At 30.1% G+C, this 23,451-nt stretch overlaps 3 protein-coding genes across 4 annotated transcripts in view; 1 reads left to right on the plus strand and 2 right to left on the minus strand.

The window, feature by feature from the left end:
- The window catches only part of LOC124531706 (ATP-binding cassette subfamily G member 4-like), a 35,984-nt gene extending 19,570 nt beyond the window's left edge, over positions 1-16,414 (minus strand). The window contains exons 1-2 of the mRNA XM_047106205.1: positions 16,126-16,414; positions 5,421-5,538 (exon numbers count right to left, since the gene is read on the minus strand). Of these exons, the coding sequence (XP_046962161.1) occupies positions 5,421-5,538; positions 16,126-16,246 (239 nt within the window). The 5' untranslated portion in view covers positions 16,247-16,414. The remainder of the gene's footprint in view (positions 1-5,420; positions 5,539-16,125) is intronic.
- Positions 16,415-16,554: 140 nt separating this feature from the next.
- The window catches only part of LOC124531707 (neural cell adhesion molecule 2-like), a 58,888-nt gene continuing 51,991 nt past the window's right edge, over positions 16,555-23,451 (plus strand). For both annotated transcript variants that reach the window (XM_047106206.1, XM_047106208.1), the window contains exon 1: positions 16,555-16,811. In XM_047106206.1, coding sequence (XP_046962162.1) covers positions 16,754-16,811 — 58 coding nt within the window. In that variant the 5' untranslated portion in view covers positions 16,555-16,753. The remainder of the gene's footprint in view (positions 16,812-23,451) is intronic.
- Positions 20,746-23,451, minus strand: part of LOC124531705 (ATP-binding cassette sub-family G member 1) — a 35,197-nt gene continuing 32,491 nt past the window's right edge. Inside the window, exons 12-13 of the mRNA XM_047106204.1 lie at positions 22,865-23,048; positions 20,746-22,098 (exon numbers count right to left, since the gene is read on the minus strand). Coding sequence (XP_046962160.1) covers positions 21,944-22,098; positions 22,865-23,048 — 339 coding nt within the window. The 3' untranslated portion in view covers positions 20,746-21,943. The remainder of the gene's footprint in view (positions 22,099-22,864; positions 23,049-23,451) is intronic.

Genomic DNA, 23,451 nt, shown 5'->3' on the forward strand with positions numbered 1-23,451 from the left:
AAGAACACGTTATTTTTTTGTTATAATTATAACTGTACTAATATTTACATTAGCATAAGTGGTCAAATAAATTTAAACCAGGAAATAATTTATTTTGTTGTTATCATAAATAAATATAAATTTTCCAAATGTTACTAATGTTCTTGTCCCACGTATGACACATGTTTTGTATAATACTTGTATACTATTTTTAATTTTAATTTGAATATCCTAATTTAACACAAATAGTTTTTATATTCTGTTTGCGTCATGCACGAGTAGGGTAATTTTAGAATTGTGCATGATATGTTAAGTATTTATATATGTTTTGTTTATTTATTCAAGTTAAATTAACAAAAAATCGTTTTTGAATCGTCAATAAAGTATTGCCACCGCTTACAACGGAACGGCAAGAATCCTTCTGAGTTTCCATCCCATCCCTCTTATTGCACGTACTACTTCGAGGAGAGGTCTCGACGTAGTACGACGTGTTCGAGTTTTTATCCCAGGAGTATTATTATCCAGGAAACGGTAATAGCGGCAAAGGCTCAAATGAAGTATCTAGGTTTATTTTTAGGGGAAGATGAAGTTTTGGATAGCTCTTTGTCGAACTGCTGCCCTGTGTCGCCTCCTATGTAACGGGGCGGCCGTAAACTTCATGCCGTTGTCTATATACTAGTGTAGCGTTCCGTGGCTTCTCACGCTTCTCCCATACGGGTTGACGTTCTCACCGCTATAAGGACTTTAGTCTAGCTAGCTCACCATGCTCTGAATGGCAGGTGGAAGGAAGACCTGAGGTTCGCTGTTTTTTTGTGGGTATTTCGGGGTTTTAGCATGGGTGAGTCCTACATTAACGTGGGAGAAATGTATAAACGTTTTTCCAGAGACAAAAATGTATCTAATTTATCAAATTGGGTCCATTTGGACTCATTGAAAGCGATTTTGTGGAGCTCACCTAAAAGATGGAGAAGGCTACCGCTGGTTTTAAGCGGGTATTCCGGTATAATAGGGTCCATTTAGACTAAAATATAATTTTTGAAGAATTATATGGAAATTCTTTTATTTAAGTTAATTATTTTTTTGCAATACTTGGCTAGTGAATCGATGTTAGGTAAGACAACATTTTATTATTTTAAATTACACACTTACAAAACACATTATGTTTACAAAATAACAAAACTGTTTATTTATTTATTAAATTATAATATCTTATAAGACTAAAATAAATTTACTAACCTAGTATTCATAGAAGATTGCTCTAATATGTTAATATTAAAATCCCTACAAATAACCACATTCTTTCGATCAGTACAAATTCGTTTAAGGGCATCCTCCAGCACGCACTCAAACAAGTTTCAATCTGATAGTGGAGGTCGGACACGCACATTGCTACGGTATGCTCGAGTTCCACACGTAACAATACTTCAATAGTAAGCTCTATGGCAAGATCCACAATTAGTTTTCGGTCTATACATTTTATATTCTGTTTAGTGTTTATTAACGATTCTTTATGTCTAGCTGATTTTATAATGAGCGTACTTAACAACTTATAATCGTTAATACTTCTTGTTATACTACGTGATTTAATAAAACGCAATATTCTGTAAAATATCTAAACTTTTTCAAAAATATTGAATACTTTTGAAAAAGTTGAGTTGCTCAATAATTTAAGTATATAAATACTTATCATATAGTGATTATTCATTGTCTTACGTCTTGCTTGATAGGTTTCGAGAAGTCTACGGGTCTCATAATGAAGCGGACGCGTTAGTCGGCGACGTGATTGGTGTCTTCCCGAAACACATTGACCATGCTCAAATGCATAGAGTAAGTGCCAAAGAGCCAATATTTTTATCTTGATAGTGATATAAGTAAGAGCCGAGGTCTGTGGCTACGGCTTTTCGTATCGAAACTGAAGATATAGGATTCAAACCCGTGCGAGCACCGCTGAATTTCTACGTGGTTAAATTGTTTTTATATGAACGTCGGTAGGTAACCTACATATGTCTGATGAAAATCTACCACTTCCACCAACCCATTTTGGACATTCACAACAAAAATCTCCGTTTCGCCCAGAAATGTAACATTTACTTAAATTATTAAAGTTATTAATTTCGGGATATTTACCATGTTTTTTATTTTTGTTCGGTGGAGCTCGATATTTCGACATTGTCTACGAATTTCTAAACATTTGTCACGTCTTATTTTTTTCGTTATAAATTTGCTGTATTTTTTATTTCCCCTTATTTCACTACCTGAGCTTTTTGTGTAAGTTATGTACGCTAGTTATTGATATATATATTAAGGACTTTACTGTATTGAACTCTTTCAAATTTTATATCCGTGTAAAAATATATATATTGTTAGTGTGCTTAAATAAATAAATAAATGTCTTGTTCACGAGACTTTCGTAGACAAAAATAAAATACATGGTAAATATCCCGAAATTAATAACTTTAATAATAAAAATAACCATGTTAATTTAAAATCTTATATTTACTTAAATATTTTAAATGATTATAACATTTATATTGCTACTTTGTTACACAATTATTTAATTCATTGTCATTATCGCATCTGAGATCTACGTTTGATAATAATAACATAGTAAAATAGAATAATTGATATTTATTAATTGTTACTATGTACAATTATTACAACAAAAAGAATCTAGCAGTAAAATTATGGTGCAGGAATTTGAACTTTATGTTGTAGGTATGTTTTCAACTGCATAGCTACATATATGTCACGTGCATGTGTGCGTAAATACTTTGATTGGTATTCTTTTGCGTAGCATATCTTGAAGAATAAAATATTATATTGACTTCAAAGTAATTGAATGGTGCAATTAATAGGTGTTTTTTTAGTCATAAGATTTAAATATTTCTTTTTTTATTTCTAATTTTAAAAATATATAGATTAGATATTAGATAGAGCAATATTTTTAATATTTAGCGCTAGTAGCGAAGTATTCCTTTCTAAAAGGTGTGTCGATGCAACTACGAGTACAGAAACAAATAACTAATATCTTAGCTCTAAAGGTTGTTGGTGGGCTGGCGGTATAAGGGATGGTTAATATTTCTTACCAAGCATATATCTCCAGGCGAAGGTGACCACTTAACATTAGGTGGATCATCGTTCGAATTGAATATCACAAAAAGCTACCTAACCTATCACTAGTTGGCAAGGCATGAGGTATCAACATTCAGCCAAGAGTGTGTCTAGTCTATGTGTACGTTATGTCATAATTCAATAGAGGTGTTACTTTATGAGCTAAGCGCCGTAGTCTGATGACCATCATTGGTGTAGACATATTTTTGCTTAGTCCTAGGATAGGGAGTCCCTAGACTACACCTTCGCTTTAACAGGAAGGGCAGGCCTCAGACGAGCAGAAGGTTTAGCTAATAGCGAAGTAATCTTTACAAATTCGCTTGAAGTTTTTACAAACAGACTTGTGAGCAGATAAATCTTTAGAATACATATTATTAACAGTATGACGTTAATATTAATAAAATTATTAAATAATTTGTAAAGCGCAACGCACTATTATATCAGATAAAAGGAAAACAGTGATTTTGAATTAAATATTTAAATAACAAAAAGATCAACAATATTTTTTATTTTGTTTTTATGATCTCAATTATTAAAAGTATTGCCATCACTGGACACGTAGATGTGAAACGAACGAAATTTTTTTTCATTGAAATAATAGATATTAATAAAAACAATAAATAAAAAATAGAGTTATGATAATTAAATAAATATATTGTAATTTAACAGACATGTGTAAAGTGCATGACTGTATAAGAGAACGTCATGCCTTTTGCAGTCATGGCATACGTGTCAGTTTAACGAGCCATTGTGTAATGTATATAATATAAACTATATCAAAACTACGAATATATCTATAATCTTTATATAGTTGTATATTTATAAGATGATACTGTCACTAATAATGTGCACCTGCATGAAATTTAAATTCAGTCTTTTCTACTTAATAGTTGCGATAACAATATCAAAATATATCAGCAGAATGATAAAGATTTTAAGCGTCATTAGAAAACGTTGTCGCGAAGTCGAGATAATAAGATATTAAAAATGAGACTTATTACATGCGAGATAAATTTATAAAGAACGTTGATATTTAGTTACTTGAATGTTCATTTACAAAAATATATTAAATGAAAATCTGCTTTTCTCAATGATATCCTAATAAACAGACATGTTATACCCATACTATACTAAACAACAGAAAAAAGTGTGCCGCGCCGGGGACCGTTTATTTAAAATTTAGTTACAAGAAAAAGGGATAGCTTGATAAAAACAATAAGTAAAAGGGATAACTAGATGTTTTAAGTACGCAAAACGTATTACTACATAATGAAGATGTATTATAACCTATTACTGGCATAATTATGATGAAAACGACTAAGGCAAACGTCCCAATTAGGACGTTTTCTAGTCTTCACTTTTTGCGCGTTAATGACATATCTGTTTACTAGAACATCATTGGCTTTTCTGTTGATTTATTTATTAATCTTTTATCTAACGCTGGAAGTGTTTCTAAGGTTCATTTCAATAAATACACTGTACGGTACGATTGCAGTTTACCTACTACTTTCTTCAATAATAAGATCATCTTGTAGTCTAATAATAGACTTACCCGTTATTAAAGCAACATAGGCCACCACCGAAGAGCTTTGAGTCACTTTGACTGGCAAAAGTATTGTCGACAGTACTACACTGTATTTTGAGTACTATGCCCAATATCATTTCAACGTTTAGTACAGAACGGGTTATGGTTAGTAGCATAAAAATGCGTATACACATTTTGTGTTTATGCTATTAACTGTTAAGGACTTCTCTCGTTGGAGCTGCAGTACAATAACTATATCATGACATTACTTGTATCGAAGTTTGAATGCCTCTAGAAAAAAGCGTGTTTGGGCTGTTAATTTATTAAGCACTTTGAGTGCAACAGACAAAAACGCTTAGATCTTTCTTATACCCCTATATAAGAATTGAATGACTTAAGTAGTTTATTTGTTGGGTGCAGCAGTAAGTGTTATAGTTAAACTTAGAAATGGTTATCATAATGAAATATTTAATAAAATATTGTCTCTATAGTTTTCATTGTTGAAAAGTTCGTACATCGGGAGCCAGTCCTGGGTGGAGTATCAGGTCATGGTTACCGAATAAATTAATCACTTAAGATCCAAAGGTTAAAAAGCATATTTAATTAAAAAATAATTTTGCAAGATTTAATTACACACACACACACACTGGGACAGACAATACTTAATATAATCTTGTAATAAAATATGTTATGAATTAAGTAGGTACATAAATTATCATTTTATATTTACAGGAACGGAAGTTTAAAGGCTTAAATGTAATTTTCTTTATTACTTTGATCTTACGAAGTAATTAAATGTACTTACGTATAACCAGCTAGGATATCCATTAGAGAGCTCTTTCCTGCCCCAGACTGACCAATGATGACACTCAAATCACCCGCGTTGAATTGTCCACTGACTTCATTTAAAATTGTCTTGCGTCCTATAAAAAGGAAAAGATATTAAGTACTTAGTCTATAGATACAATACCTCTGAATATATACTGTACTTTTGTAAAAATGCTTATAAAATTCAGGGTCACTCAAGACAATTTATAAACATTCTAATAATAATAATTCAGTGATGGAAATAAAAAACCTGTCGTATAGTTTGGAACAACAGATAAATAAGTTGCTTGTCATCATATTGCGATACAATTACTATTTTTTATAAAGAGCTAGTGCAATATTCGTCTTATCAAACGTATATATATCAATTAAACATAATTTATTATTAAATAAATATTTAATCCGTTTGATATTTAGATTGATGTGTAAGAATCGACTTCATTATAGCTGGCAAAATTACATAATTGATTAAATTATCTCCAAGTCTTCTTATAGTTTAAAGGGTAGTAATCCGCCACAGATTAAGGGTGTTCTTCAATAATTTTATTGCGTACCAAAATTTAATTAACACAAAAGTCTCTACTCTTAATAACTTTATAAGTATTAATTTAATTAGTATACGACAATAATATTTCGAAAGTATAAAATTTGGCGTTTGAAATTATAACGTAACGGTATTTACAATTTTACGATAATACATATAAGACATTATTAAGGTTTTATTTGCTAATTTCATGACCGCAAGTAACGGCTCAGTTCATAATTGGCTATAGATATAACGTCACCAAAACCTGTATAAATGGTTAAGCGTTAAATCTACAAAATAAATAACATGAAACTCTTTATCAGACTAACTAATAAGAGTATTTTTTTATCACGAGGCGTTTTTCGTCTTATTTCTTGTGCTATTTTTTACAGCTCTTTTTTTTAAATTATTGTGTTCTCAGTTTTTGTCATTTTTTTTCCTGTTTTACAAGATATGTAAAAGTCAACCTGTAAACTGTATAAAATAGCAGTAGCATTATTTTGCTAAAAACTTCCAAAGAGTTTTTTTTTGTGTTCACACAAGACAAACTATCTGGAAGTTTTTGTTGAGTTGTTGTTGTTGAACAAAAGAAAAAGTTTTATATATTTACATTAAGTATTATATGGTTTGGATAATTTTCCTACGGGTATCATAAGCCTAAATTACGTCTATAGGACTTAGTTCAAGTTCTTGCTGTATACTTATTACTATACTGTAATTGGAATTACTAAATAAATTTGACTGATCGGACTAAGATGCTGTTGTAATAAAGTCTATTCTGGAAGGAAATGAACAAAAAAAACGTAAATAGACTTCGATCGACCGCGCTTCGTATTGTCTATCTGTGTACTTGTATTCGATCAGTTATCTGATTAGCTGCATTAACATGTATCCGCATATTTGATCATCCGTTCTCATGATCTCGCTTGATTAAGCATCCTTTCAAATACGTTCTCTTATAAGTAATATTTAACATTTAAAATCAAAACATATACGTACATGCATTTGAAATACAATTAAAATTTCATCTTTGCCTTTTTATAAAAATGTTTTTTTTTTTTTAAACAAGAAAGTTTTTAGACGTATTAAAGATAAAAGTAATTGTAGTTACAGAATCATAAAGAGAATTCAACCATATTTAGTTTAACAGAATAATGTACTCTCGTCGTCGCCAGTAATATAATTTACAGCTATTTCTATGAGTTAATAATATTATAGCAAATGATCCTCTATGAGATAAAATAATTGTCTGATTTTAAAATATTTCTGTTAAGCTAGATTTAGTGACCGAAAAAAAACTATATAAAATTATCTTTGGTATTACGAATTTAGGTTTTTAAAGATCGCATTGCTTTGTACCGACTCCTACAAGTACCTATATGATAAATCTATGATAATCTAAGAAATATCTTTAATAGACAGAATTTACATATTTTTATTAGGAACACGAGAGAGTTAAGCGAATTTCATTAAATAATGTTTATTGTTTTCTTTTTGTAATATATTTCTGCAGAAATAATAACTTAATTCTATTTACATAACACATATATATTATGTAATCAAATTGGTGCGAATATATATGTATACTTGTAGTATCTATGTTATCTATATAATAATAGATACATTGCAAACGAGTTATACATTTCCATTGCATTTAATAGTATAGTGACTGTTATTTAAAAGTATTTATAATTGCATTCTTGAATAAAATAGACATGATTTAATTTTGTTATAACTTATCTTGTAACGGCTTCCAAAGCATGTACCCCACATGCTTTGGAAGCCGTCACAACGTCAATGGGATAAGTTATTTAAAAAGAATGCTAATTTTTTCTTAATCTAAGTTACAAAAGAAACATCGGCAAAATTTTCTATAAAAATATTATTGATTATATTATTATTATTGGTAATAGAGCTTCTATTTAATAAGTATCTAAAAAAATCTAATTAAGGCCCTTTATTGAATTATATTTAATTTTTATTGCGTTATTAGTTAATTATAATAAAGAGACAACCCTAAGTCAGTACATTTGCACCGAGTGCACTCACTGACCACGTTTAACTACGTTCGTTAACACGGTTGTTTATTTTTTCGTTATAAGGTAATTTGTAAGCCTAGATACATAAACCTTTTCTCTTTTATTTTATTTAAAAGTCAGCTGATTTTAATTTCAGTACAATAAAAATATCTGTTCAGATGTCGCTTGATAACATTTTTGCTTTTATCTAGTATAAAACCAAAATATACTAGTACTAGTAAACCTCTTTCGACCGCGTGGGAGTAGGAACAAGGAACACCAGCAGTGTGAACTCTATGTCTCTTTCAGTACCCCTTTATAACACGATTAATTTTTATATATTTATCGGATGAGGTGAAAGCATAGCAAACTAACTTTCGCTTTTATAATATCATTTAGGATAGACTTTTAAGCCTGGCTTAGACTCTTACTGTGTTTTCTGCAATAGTAAGTAAAGCAAGTTAATAGCAAGTTAGCGAGTAGATAGTAAATAGAAAAATAGGCCGCTGACCGTGAGATGTACGTCATGACCCTTGAGTTTGTAATTATACTGACTTTTTCTTCTCAATTGTAAGTTTAGAATATAACAATACAGTGTGTTTATTTTGTGATCGAATAATCAGCCTGCGCAGTAGGTAGTGTGGGTAGGGCACATGGCCATACAGAAGTAATCTATTAATTATCAACAATATTTTTGAACTGTTTCTATCAGAATTACCAGCTTTTATTATTAATTTATAATATTTATGTTTATCACTAGTGAAACTAAATAAAAGTTTCTATTACAAGTAATGCGTTGAAATGTGCTTCCGTCAATGTATAAAAAAGCAACGACATGAAAAGGTTTTTTAAAGATTAATGAATCCCTATTAATTTAAATAAGAAACATATATATTTTTAAAACAAGTGAGTTCTATTTTTTCATAAATAATTGAATAAATTGTGTTGATGCCCGTTTTTTATATATTGTAATGAATCTTATTTAAAAAGTGTTATTTACTTAACATGCGTAATATAGATATTAATATAACAATATTTTCTACCGTACATGAAAGGGGACAAAGACTTGAATATCTCTGAAATTTATTGTACTCTTCCAAACACGCTATATATGAAAAAAAAACAGCTGTATAAAGATACAGATGTGTAGTATTGTGAAAATCTTAAAATATATGACCATATTTATTCGTGAACTAAAGCGACTGGTGCTTTAAACGCGTTGATTGATTTATGTTAAAGAGTCAAAGAATGACACTTGCCTTAAAAGAAGAATAAAAACGTCTCAATTTAATATCTCTTTATTTTGAATTAAACTGAAATGAAAATGTACGTCGAAAACGTCAGTCAGTCAGGAGATTGTCTGTCCATATAGGATTTTTAAAATAATTTTCTCTTTAATTTTAAAACATAACAATAAATTTGTAAGGTAAGAATAGATCAATGTGGCGTTATTTACGTTTCAGAGTGTACAAACAGAACGACTTCGATACAACGTCAAAATCATTAACAATGGACTCATAAAATAGATCGCGGGGTTTGTCATACAAAACAATGTTTATCACAGTGTAAACTATTCTGTGCATAATGGTTCCATTATTACTATCGACATCCATTTATATATGAAACGTCAACGAATTTCTTATGCATTTAACTTAATATTTTTTAATTTGTTATTTAATTTTTATTTATAGGTCAGTCATTTTGCTCGTGACTACTATCTTTTTTAAAGAAAAGCTCTGGGGAAGAGCTGTTTCTGACGCGTATTATATCCTCACTCCCGTATATATGAAGATTATGTAATTAATGTCTATTAAGTACTGGAGGTTCAGCGTAAACAGTAATGAGCTTAATCTGCTTGGTTGGAACCTCGTATCGGCTCTGTTTTGTCTTTTCTATACATAAATAATCGAACAGATCTTTAGAAAACGGCAGTGAAGATTGCCATCCGCTGTAGTTCATACTATTGAATCGATTTCTATCGAGTATGTTAGAAGCAATATCGCGAATTGCTTGAATATCGGAGCTTAACTCGACAAAACCAGAGGAATGCGTTATATAAAAAAGGTGTGGCTTCTCTGGTCTATTATCTGGGCAAAGGACGGCCGTCTCAGCAGTTTTATAGTTAAGAATCTCAAATCTTTCGAAGATATCCCTTTTGTCAACAACGACATTTTTTACAACTTTAGTAGTTCCTCTCAATGTATGCCATTTTATGAGTTATAAAGCAAAGACAATTATCCCAGGAACTTAAAAGGCGTTCGGTGATTTATATTACTACCTATTATAAAACAAAATCCCTTATATCTGTTTGAACGCGATTACTTCAAAAACAACGGTACGGAGTCATTGAAATTAATTTGTATAAATAGACTAATAAATAAATAAATAAATATACTAAGCGGTGAAGGAAAACATCGTGAGGAAACCTGCATGTGACAAATTTCACAGAAATTCTGCCACATGTGCATTCCACCAACCCGCATTGGAACAGCGTGGGGAATATGTTCCAAACCTTCTTCTCAAAGGGAGAGGAGGCCTTTAGCCTAGCAATGGGAATTTAGAGGCTGTTGTTGTTGAAATAGACCAATATAATATAAAGATTGTTGACTATGTCCAAAAAAATTATTCCAAGTTGTGATGATTATTTTCTTAACTAAACCTTACTGGCCTATGTCGAGTAAAACAATCAAGTTATATATACATATATTCATAACGATATATGCTTTGTATACAATTTTATAATATAAGAAGGAATGGGTAGGTAATAATAAATTACGGAAATAAAATAAGCTCCGTTAAAACAAGGAAAACAGATACTGCTTTTAGGATTGTTCCTTGTTTTTGTTTAGTGTTGTAACACCAAATAATTTACGTATGACATTTTAATATCCTTTTTTCATTTAAGTATATTTAAACGTTTTCTTTCTAGTATTAAATACATTTGGAAATATTAATTTTACTTAAATTATGTATTTCAGCTTACGACTTTTCATTAGTCGTCTTTTGATAAATAAAGTAAAGTAAAGTAAAGTAACAGCCTGTAAATTTCCCACTGCTGGGATAAGGCCTCCTCTTCCATTAAGGAGAGGGTTTGGAACATATTGCACCACGCTGTTCCAATGCGGGTTAGTGGAATGCACATGTGGCAGAATTTCGATGAAATTAGACACATGCAGGTTTCCTCACAATGTTTTCCTTCACCGCCGAGCACGAGATGAATTATAAACACAAATTAAGCACATATATGTATAGTGGTGCTTGCCTGGGTTTGAACCCACAATCATCGGTTAAGATGCACGCGTTCTAACCACTGGGCCATCTCTGCTCTTATTTTTTTTTTTTTGATAAATATGTTATAAAAACAAATTGACAAAATTGTTGATAAAAAATACAGAGTAATCGGAAGAAAAGGTTACAAAAACCTTCTTATTTTGAAGTCGGTTAACAATCACACACCAACGAAAAATTAAATAATAAAGATTAATTATATACAATATATTGCCGGCAAATGACTGACGAAAATGTTTACACACTTTTTATATACAGTTATCTTGTCGTTAAATTAATAATTTAAAATAATCTTGCAAAACAAAATCATTCTCTAAAGTGTTGTATCTTTATATTTTATCTTAGTATAAGAACATAAGTAAGCTAGCACATTAAGTTTAGTCTTAAAATTTATTATCAAATCACATGATAACTATTTCAAGTTGGAGTTTATAAAAACTAGTTAATTTATAATTTAAAACGTGTGCACATTGTACATTGTATAAATTTTAGCCTCAATTTTATTATCCTCATCGGATTTGGAAGGTAACGACTTGGTTTCGCAATACTACATTTTAATCGGTCAATGATTATGTATGTTCAAAATACAAAACAGTAAATATTCTGATTCAACTTTATTTATGAAATAATAAAAATTACCATAATAATCTATCAAGCTTCCATACATCCAATAATATTTAATTGTTTTAAATTTTCTATATTTATAATTATTATATGTGAAAAACTAAATAAAACGTTAAAAAATCAAGAAAATCGAATTTGTTTTAAACGTTTACATTCAAGGGATTCCTTGGCTAGCTGCCAAGTGTCTAAAGATTTATGGCTTTTCCATTCTGTAAAACTGAAGAAATGCATCAGTTTTGAATTCATCATTTGGAATATAATTATTAAACCAAATAGTATCGATCTTTTTTCAAATTTAATGCATCAAAATTAATAATCTGTTTCGTCATTTAAATTTGGTTAATATATTAAATATTTACTAAAAATATAATAAAATAATTAATTTAAAGTAAAAATCATACACTTATGATATGATACTTTAGAAGAAAATTGTACAGAAGATGGATTTATCTTCAAATAGGTTTTCTTCGTGACAAATAAATGAAACTTTAAATTATGAAACGTTGATTTCATCTGCGTCTAATACGGAGTCTCGGACATGGCCGTATTCACGAAAAGGATAATATACAACGTATTAGTATTAAGAAAATATTTTATCAGAAGTGTCTTTCATAACAAATTGTAGTTAAATGTGGTGTGTAAGAAATGTATATAATAATAAAAGATTTAATAAAGTTATCAGTATAAGGACACAATAAATAGTTTGATCAAAATTGATGTATAAATTATTTGCCGTCCTTGATTTGTTATTATAGAAAGTCGTGTGTGATATTTAAGATGAACCCTTTTTCTTGGTTAATCTTTTTGTTAAGTGTTTTATGCCATGAGACAGAAATATGTTATATATCCTGGTTATTTTTTAAAGCACCTGTTTTAAAGGAGCACACCTATCATAAAACGCAATCATACCTTCTCAACTTCCCAGATTGTATAACCCTTTGCACAAATAAAAAAATCCTAAAATATAATAATCCAAAATACTACAATAAAATCTACTATAATATTGCTAATAAAAATACTATAATAATCCTAAATTTGGTAGTCGCACAGAATTTTTTAATGAGGCTTTAGGTAAATCCTTTTATTTAATATATGTATGTAAATAAGATTAAAAGTGGAAATGTACAAAAAGGACAAAATTACCCAGAACATGTCATTTTATGTGATTAATTTAATATGTGTTGTTAACGGGAAATAAAGGTGAATATTTTGAGGAAACTTGCATATGTCGAATTGGGTTCGGTTATACCTCTAAAATTAAATTAACCCAAAATCTTATCTTCACGAGAGAGGTTTTACCTAAAATTTTTATTAATTTACTTCTAGTAATTATTTTACCCAACTGTTTTTTTTGAAAACGAGGTTTGTGTGAAACATTTTAAATAGAAATATTAGTTCATAACTGATTTGTTGCAGTGACTGAACTAGAATATTTAGTCCAATAACAAGCATTACTAATAAGCGCTACGAAAACCAGACAATGAGTAAAAGGGTTTTAAAGTATTTCGTGAATTATATTCGGTTGATAAAGTAAAGTCCATAATAAATATGAGCAGTCAGTTGCAATACTTTTTGCATTATTGTTAGGCAAGTTTATATTTTTTATTATAATTATTTATTTAATATTTCTTTTAGGTAATTTATCATTTAAATTTTTTTTATTACATATGATTTCAAAATATTTACAAGATATTATGATACTAAAAAAAGGCATCTAAAGAAATACATTGTATGTATACATTTTCCCTTATATTTTTGACGGCTTATATTCCGATTAGAATACTTTTAATATAAACAAATGTATTTGAATTTTAAATACATATATCGTCCACTTATTTATTTTCACTGGATTACTGCTGGTTTTGTTGTATTGAGCAGAACATTTTAGAAAAATACGGTGGTACTATAACTGTAGGAAATCGAACACTTCTTTTAAAATTGTGTGATTGATATTAAATAATATCAACGCATTTAATATCACTTTAATAAGTCAAATTATTCTTATTCCAAATTATGTTTTGTCCCACTTGCTGGTGAAGCACTTGGATCTTGGAGTAGTAGTGTAAAAGCCTTCATTAAAAGTATTCCATCTCTCAAGGTAAGGAGGTAGAAAAGTGACAGGTCTGGTTCCTTTTTGCCCAGAGGATCGGAATTGCAATTCACGGGGGAACCCATGCTATCATTCTTATCTCTATTCCACGCTGTCAAGATTTATACAGTTACTATTTTTAATTAATATTTGTATATATTTAAGGACTTAATGTTAATAAATCATATCATAATTTTGTAATTATTTATTGAAATACTTGCGTTATCACTTCAACGAGTTTCTTCAAATGCAAGCTTCTTTGACTGAAATGTCTATTGCATATAAGATGCCTTCCTCATTGCGAATGACTTCGCAAGATATGCTTTATAAGGATGTTTGACATTATATTTATTAATTCAGATTCTTTTTTTTATGTTCACTTTGCACTCAATTTAATCATTCAGGTAAAATGTAGTAGTGAGAATAGGTGTTTATTAATCTAGTGATTTATACCATGCTAATTGGGATGTCTCTTATAATTAATTAGGATAGTCTTATACATATCTTATATAATATGTGCACGTGTTAAAAATGCCATGACAAAGAATTGACGATGTCTGTTTTTTATTATATTTAAAAGTTGTTCAGCTCTACCTTTTTACGAGAAAAACATTAATATTTTAAAGAGTTCAAAGAAGTGAAGTTTTTTGGGCGTTGACGAAGCGAAGCGAAATATCTAACGCTACTTTAAGTACGATAATATCCCGACAAATGTCATCGCTTCCTCTTCTGTCCCAACTATCTCTACGAATAGTTCCCAAATAGCGTACCAAGTGTTGAGCTACGTCAGAGATATATCCAAGCAAGTAACACGTGCTTTGAATTTATTTATAGACACTCATGTGAATTAGGTTCAGTAAAAAAACAAATGTCACAAGGGAACGATTACATATATTCACATGTGAATGTACTAATACTTGATTAATATTACTCTAAAAAAAAATGTTGTCTTCGTAAATGATATCTAGCTGAGCGAGATCATCTAATAAAATAAATAAACTAGAATAACCGGAACAAATGTAAATACCATTGTCCTACAGCTTTATAAATTTGAATATTTTTTTAAACTAATATTATTAGCGTTCCCAAAAAAAAATTATGAATACAAATGTATATATATATACCTAATGAAGAATACTGAGTCCGAAAACTTGCTACATATATGATAGTCTATTTGCCCTCAACAGATCTATTGACTCAATCCAGTAGACGACTGTAACGCTCCTGCATTGAGTTAAAACAAGGTGTTAGTTATGTAACAACCGGGACTAACAGATTAACACGCCTTATGATTCCCAGTTCAAAAATGATTAAGTAATCGTGTTCTTTTTACCTATAAAGATAAAAATGTTAGTTTTCTCTTTCGTCGTTCTGATTATGGTTTTAATCGGGTAGTGTGTATCTGCGACACCTTCCCTTCGACAGTAAATCCTATACATTTCCAAGTCCGAATTATAAAGTATATTTTGCTTGAGCTTGTAGATGTTGCAGTTTATAATATCTTGTATTATTTTATTAAACTGAAGTGTTTTAAACACTTCAATATAATAAGCGCGACTTAAAATACTTTTTTTGCTATCAAATAATTATGATTATGTGATATGTAACATGGACATAAGTGATTTGGTGATTACTACCAGACTAGTGTAGATAATTTTTCGCTCTGCAGTAGACTACTTTACATACAATTTTGAATACAAAACGAAGCTAAGTCAACGCCCTGCAGCAATGGATTAACACCTTAAATACAACTTATACATATATAAATATTCGTTGACATTACTGTGATAGTTGATAGGCGGTTACAACATGATATAAGTTAAATTCGAGATACAAAGCACGCTTATTATTCTTTCATTATACGATACATTTAAATTAGTTTATGTAATGTAGAGTTTTTAAATTCATTAATTACCTAATTACTTGAGACCTCTTCAGATGTTAAACTTTTCTTTGAGTGCTAATTAGTAACTCGTTTATCATTGAAAGTATGATAATAAATGTTTAACTGTAGATAACTAATACAAACACTTTGTTTTACTATTAAGGCGTTAATGAAACAAATACATATCAATTATTACCGAATCAAGTTAAATGAAAGTAAACAGTGTTTACAATTATATAAAGGTTCGCTCACCTCCAGCAAAGAAACCATGTCGAACTTTGTAGCTGATGTTTTTGAAGGTAATGTTCAATGAGTCTTCCACCAACGATGTCGAGTTGGTCTCCTGAGAGTCCGACTGAGTGTCGACAGCCATTTCTACGGCGAACACAGGGGGTAACTACACACGAACAAAGGGTTGAGTTTCCATTTCCAGATCACACAAAGAATTGTCAGTGTTGGTTGTAAACAAAGAGATGACGCGACACGACGGCTGCAAGACGCCTAAGCGCGGGGGCGATTAGCGGCAAACTGAGTTGCGCAGGCGTTTCTACTTTGAAATTATCGGTCGTTCTCCCCACCCTATTACTTGGCAGTTGTCCAACTGAGCAGCTGCTGATTGCGGTTATCGTAAACAGATAGATAACGGAATGCAAATGCAGTGACAATGGACATCAGTAGACCTTTAACATGGAACCGTATGTGTAAGATCTGACATCTTGTGAGTTGTGTCTATAGTGTGAGCGGACTAACATGGTATACACTGGAATAACTTTTAAAGCTGTATGCGTTTTTCGAATACTTCATTCATTAACGCTCGCTCTCTCTATCTCTATTTCGGTTTGCTCAACTTCCAAACCGGAACACTGTTATAAAAATATTGATGTTTGGAGCTTACGTAAGAGATGGGTACCTAAGCTATCTAATGCAATGGTCAAAAGGTAGGTAGAGCATTTTGATAAAAAAATGGTTCACATGAATTTAATTTTAAGTGTTTCACATTCTTGTAGTAAGTAGGGTTCGATTAAATATTGAATATTTATGATTTTGTTCTCTAAGAATTATGTATACCACTGCAAGCATACTTTAAGTTATCATTTCAATAATCCTCGCGTAGGTAGACTTACTTCGGCGATATGATGTTGAAACTTTCCCAATTTAGTTATTAAGAGAAAGCTTTCAAAACTAGCTTTTTATATTAAAATTTAGTAGAATTTTATTAAGAACTACAGCAGCCTTTATAATTCATAAAGACGGCTGTAGACGATTGCGTATTATTTAGTATATCGCTTATCTATATCTCTTCTTTGAAATAGAACTTTATGAAAGATAACTGTTAAATTTTTTTAAGCTCCAACTTAGTATGTGCTGCTCAAATCTAGTAAGCTATATTATAAAGAAGTTCAGCTTAAACGATTGATCGTTTTTTTATAATTATTTTTTTGGTGACTTTAGTATTTTAAACCTGATATGCTCTACATCGCTCATTTGTTAAATGAATTAAATTTTTAAAAATAATATTATGTGCTAACTTTTCAGACTGTTCTATATGAGAATATCTATATAATTTTTTTAGGTAAACGGCTGGGCAAATAGGTCATCCGGTGGTAAGCGGTCACAATCGCCTGTAGAATTTGGCGTAATAAGCTATATAAAATATTCTTTACTTCGCCAATTCAACTTCAACCTTGGAAGCTTTGATATCCCTTGTGCTTGTCGTTACAACCCTCACTCGCCCTAAAAACCGGAACACAACAATACTAAGTGTAGTTGCTTGGTGTACAATATAAGTGAATGCTGACTGGCTTGCACAAAGCACTACCACCAAATGAATATACATACCTATACAAATTTTATTTGTAAGGTTTTTTCGCTTTCTAACATTTATTCAATACACCGGTTTTAATTTATACCAAAAATAAACTATTATTTTATATTTAGCATACAGAAGTTAAATAGATTATAAAAAGACAAATGAAATTACTTAAAATAATTTACTGTCAAACCAAAAATAGTTCAAACTTTGAATTTATCTTAACATAAATAAATCACCAAATCATACATATTGGAGTAAACTACTTACTCAGTTGAGCTAACAAATCTAATTTAAATAAAAAAAAAAAACACTTTACAAATTACAAGTCGCTACAATAGCGGTTTAATGCAGTTTCGCGCGCTTTTGTTTTTTTTTTTCTATATTTTTTATTTGTTCTGTTGCAGGATATAGAAATCTCCTTAATCAGTATATAGTAAAAATATTTTAAAAGTTGTTTGAACTGTTTGTACTCCTCAAAGTTTTTTTAGTCTCATGTCTTTTATCCATCAATATCGCCCTAAGTGATAAGTCCGCCTTTTGTTAGTATCATTAATTTTATGATTTGTGCAATATATTTGTATACCATAGATATTAGTAGGTTCTACTATATTTTTCATTAATTGATTTGCTGTTTGTTTGATTTATTTTAGAAGCATATCTTCAAAAGTTAGTTTTTTTCATAGATCATAGATTATAATTATTGTTCAAAATACGTTATCTATCTCTGTACATATATGTATATAGTACAACCGGATCGTTACTGCTTTACGAATAACCTTTAAAAATACAGAATACTTATTCTAAAGTACTTATGTATAGTGTGACACATACTGACGCGTACTGAAAGTACTTATTTCACTAAACTTTGATAAAGAATGTTTTAAATTTATTTTTGTAATATAGTGCTTCAGTTGTTTTACTGTGTGACTTACAGAGATGAGACATACATAACCAAAAATGTGATGAGCATGCGCGGAGGGGAAGAGGACGATCTAGGAAAGCATGGATTAAGTTTCTGAGGGGGGATATGAGAGAGAGAGAGAGAGAGGGGTGTGAAGGGGTGAATTCGACCAAATAAAGAATAATAGAGGAGAATGGAAGGAGAAGACATGCTTCGTCTACTTCAAATAGATCTGAAGTTGTTCCTCTGTGGTACACCATGTTACGCTAACGTTAGTTAGCGATGAGAATATAAATTAGATCCTATTAGAGTATTGAAATTCAACTTACTACCCATTTAAGTCAGCTGTTTTCTATTACGATAATATGTGTTGTTAATTTTTGTGATCGATATAAATGTTGGACTTATGTTGATACTTAAAATACTCTCGTTTCATCCATTGGGCCATATCGATCCAATTTAATTAATAATTTAGTTCTAATCTTTTTTCCTTATCACCAGTTTTATCTTATTCACGAATCATGATGGAGCTATTACATTTTTATTAATATGCAATTATTGTTTTAAATGTATTTCAAATTTATAACTCCTAAACTTAATTAATTAAATATAGTACAGTTGACGGTGTGTTTGGGTTATAATTTTAGTTATAAAATATGAACCTCTTACTTCGTAAACTCTTAGTTTCTAGATTTTAGTAGAGTTTGAACTACTACAAATTATAAAAATAAAAGAGAACATAAGAGTCTCCCAATGTCATTTAAGTTATTCTTTTGCATACATCAACTATTTTTGTTTTGTTTGTAATAACAATAATCCTTAACACTATCATAATTTATTCAGTACGCATATCAAGGTATGTTGAATAAATATCTGTGTCTTTAAAGACAGTTATTCTTTCCTCATTTACCATGACTACAAACTATACTATAGTAGTATTGCTATTTCGTGTACTTTTTTTTATTATGAATGCTTGAAGTTTGTCAACCCTGCCGATTTTGTTTTTTCAAACTCTATTTTATAGTTTTTTAGCTCAACGTGATTCGCCCAAGATATATTAATTATTATATTCTAATTTATATCCTTTCCTTTCCTTTTCTATCAATCTATGTGTTCTCCAAACATCCTACCTTTAACCCATTGAAATATTTTGGAGGCCTATCATAATTCCAGCAAGAACAATTATTTTCTCCGGGTCTGATATTTTTAAAAATAATGGATATCACTAAGTTTTTTTTCAGCCTGAGATACTTATAGCCTTAGTAGGAAATCATTTCATCAAGCTCTGTATCTGTATTGAAATATATAATCAGGTAACTATAGTACGACACAACTTAGATGTCGCATCGGCAAAATTCGTAAAACCGATCACATCCGAATTGAGTTCGCTATCCCGAATTGTCAATATTTATATCTCATCCGAATATGACCTTTACACAAACGTAATAACTTGTAATATCATATGACCTAATATATTCGTCAATTTGACGCGTCGATTTTCATGCATTTGCTTTCTCTGACGCGGGAATCTATAGCGACGAATAGCGTCGAATGGCGCGATAGGGAGCTATTTCTATTGGTTGTGTAAATCGGCAGTAATCGGTTTTATTTTCATTCCATTGCATTTTCCGATGCTACTTCTAATTTGTGTCCTACTATACCTAATCCTTGTCTACACACGTATCATAATGAGGATCAACTTTATGTAACACTAAAAAACATATATGGTTCATATTTGGTTTGTTCGAGTATAATCACTCATTAAAATTTATTTTTTTCAACTAAAGTGGTACTGACTATTTGCTTCGCTGTGATAAAGATTCACTAAGTCTGGTACTGTGAGTTTTTTAGTGATTGCTTTTGTTTATTAAAAAGATACGTACGATTATATTTGAACTCAGAGTTCAAGATAACTCTATACTAATGGTCGAATGCTTAATTTCGCCTCTAAGATAGTAATTACTTATATTTAAATCTTATAATTATATAAATACAGAGATTATAAATTAGCAATGGGGTCACCTAATTATGTAGGTAAATTATTTTTTCGATGATTTTGCTCCATAAAACTTATTTTATAATAAAATATGTCAGTCAAAAATTTACCATCTTAAACTTATAACGTTTCGATTACATTAAAATATTGAAATAAAACAAATTTCCTTTTTTAGTAAAATATATTTTGTTGTTAAAGTAATTCGTCAAAAACTTTTTAGCACCAATACATAATATAATGTTTCCATATTTTTATATTTTTCTTCCTTATCTTTCTGGTTATGGTTAGGGAACTGGTGGGCGAGTTGTCAATTTTGCTTGTACTTAATATGTGGCAAACGCAATTGATACTATCTACATTAAGTATTGTTATTTCAGGACAGGACAGTTTTTTATAAAGATAAAATGTAAGGATATGATATTAGTATTCATATTTATTAGGTGTCTAAGAATTTAATATAAGAGATTATTCCTTGTTTTTAAATCATCAGTCAAATGACATTGGTTTTTGACGAAAGAGAAGTTAGATATAGATTCGAATCCACTTTGTCCTCGAAATTTTGTAATGTTTCTTGTTTGAAATATTCTAAAAGGCGTCCCAGCTCCGTCACCATTGAAAAATAATTGCTTTAGATATATCCTTTAAATAGCATTGAAGTTTTATATAAGCTTTTAATTTAATTTATCGTCACAGTATTAATAAAAGTGAAACATTTAAATAAACAAAAACAAAACAACATTTTAAAATTGAATATAAATTGTGCATAACAGTCAAACTGATCTTATAAAAATTTCTGACAAATAATTTAAAATAAATCCTATTCTACTTACTGGTAAATTTAATTCCAATAAAGCTTTGAAACCTTCTGTAAGTACATAAATTATGATAATTACGAAATAATGTTAATACAGATTATAAATATTTTTAAATCTATTTCCCGTTCACACCAACTCTATTTACTTTGGTGTAAAAATCTACGCATTAAATAAATATCCATCAAATTTTTTAAAGAAATTTTGTTGTATTTTCTCTTGTGAAAAGTATTAATATATAACTTAAATTTAAAAAAGTTCTACATTAAAAAAGTGTTGTAGCATAACATACGCAAAGCATATCAAATCTTATGCTTCTATTTACTAAATTGATAATTTTATCACCAGGATTTTTTGCGTCTCTAATCGTGTCCATATATTAGTCCAATAAGCTATTTCTACCATTTATCACCTACTACCATTAACCGAGAACTTAAAAATATTTGAGGTATTTATCCCATATAATATTTAAGTTTATCACATTTTAATTACTATTTAAGCATAAATTAAATTATAAGTCAAGTCAAATCCGTCACGAGCTGATGACTTCATCTCTTGTTGAGTCGATACCAGAGCGTCGTACAGGTTAATATGTGCATCAAAACTGTTGTGGTTAGCACGATGGCCATATTAACACCAACATCTATGGTAGCCATATCCATTTCAACGAGGAATTTGCTTGGCGTTATATAGTGGCAATATTCTGTAAATAAAATTAATTGCAAAAATTAAGAAAGGTTGCTAAGAATTTGTATTAGATAAGAATGATTATAACAACAACATATACATTTTACAAGGTGGTAAGCCTACAGTAACGACCCATCACATAATCTACCACCAAACGTACGTACATAAAGTAATGCACGTAAAGTATTCCTGGTACTTAATTATATTCCACTTTGCAATTTCAGCGAGTCAGGGTACTATAGGGTATTATAGGCAATAGCGACGTTAAATATTAGTTCCTAGTTGTTGATGCATTGGTGATGTAAGGAATAGTGTCTGCTTGAATTATATTAATACTGTAATTATCATGAGTGGAAATGACCCATTATCAATAGGTGATCTATTTACAAGGTTGCTCACAAAAAAACATATGACAATTTTTATTTCCGTCATGATTAATTAATTGATGAATAAATTCTAATTACTCGATAATCTGCACATTAATACCTCGATAGAGGATAATGAAAATCGATACAATCTTTGATGTATTGGAATTTAATTTAAATACTTTGATAAAAATTACATTGTATTCGTTATCATTCCTATAAAGATAATGGCTCAACAGGCTCAAATGCTCAATGCAGTGCAGTGATTTGAAATGCATGGATCGATATTACTGTACACTTCAAACTCAAATTTATTTTCTTACAGAAAATGCCTTTGACTACAATATAAAAAAAATTATCACTAATAGCGTTTTAAGTAGTACTACGACGTAATATGAAATCCAAAATTATATTTACCTTTAGCACAGTGCATTTTCGTTCTATTAAATCCGTAAATGGAGTGCACAGCGACGTGAAAGCCGGCTCTGAAGTAAGAGATATGGTGGAGCCATCGGAACGAATATGGCGTGTCCCTTAACGATAAGCAGAAACCAAATATGGAGAATAGACAGGCAAGTACTGGGCCTATGAAAACCGCAATCTGTAATATAAAAATATATTGTATTAATATAGGTATTAGAAATAGCAAACATAAATTGAACTTTGAGTATATAATATATTCATGTTTTATAACCTGTAGTTGTTTCACGGAGTCAAAATGATGTTGAGTAGTTGAAATCGTGAGTCAGACCAGTACAAAATAATAAGTTCAAAGTTTTCACGGAGTTAAGAGTTATTGGTATCGGATATTACGCAAGGCGTTTCAGAAATAATGTATAAGCGTTTTCCCTACATCTGATCTCGGTAATGCTTCGGAAAGATTATAATTATTTGTTTTTTGTAATTTATTAAAGATATCCACATACACGTATATAATACAAAATATACATATTTGCGTACATAATCGCTTATTTGGATGCCGTTGTGACAAAGAATGAACACCG

This window comes from Vanessa cardui, chromosome 8, assembly GCF_905220365.1.
Source record: "Vanessa cardui chromosome 8, ilVanCard2.1, whole genome shotgun sequence".
NCBI classification, from domain to species: Eukaryota; Metazoa; Arthropoda; class Insecta; order Lepidoptera; family Nymphalidae; genus Vanessa; species Vanessa cardui.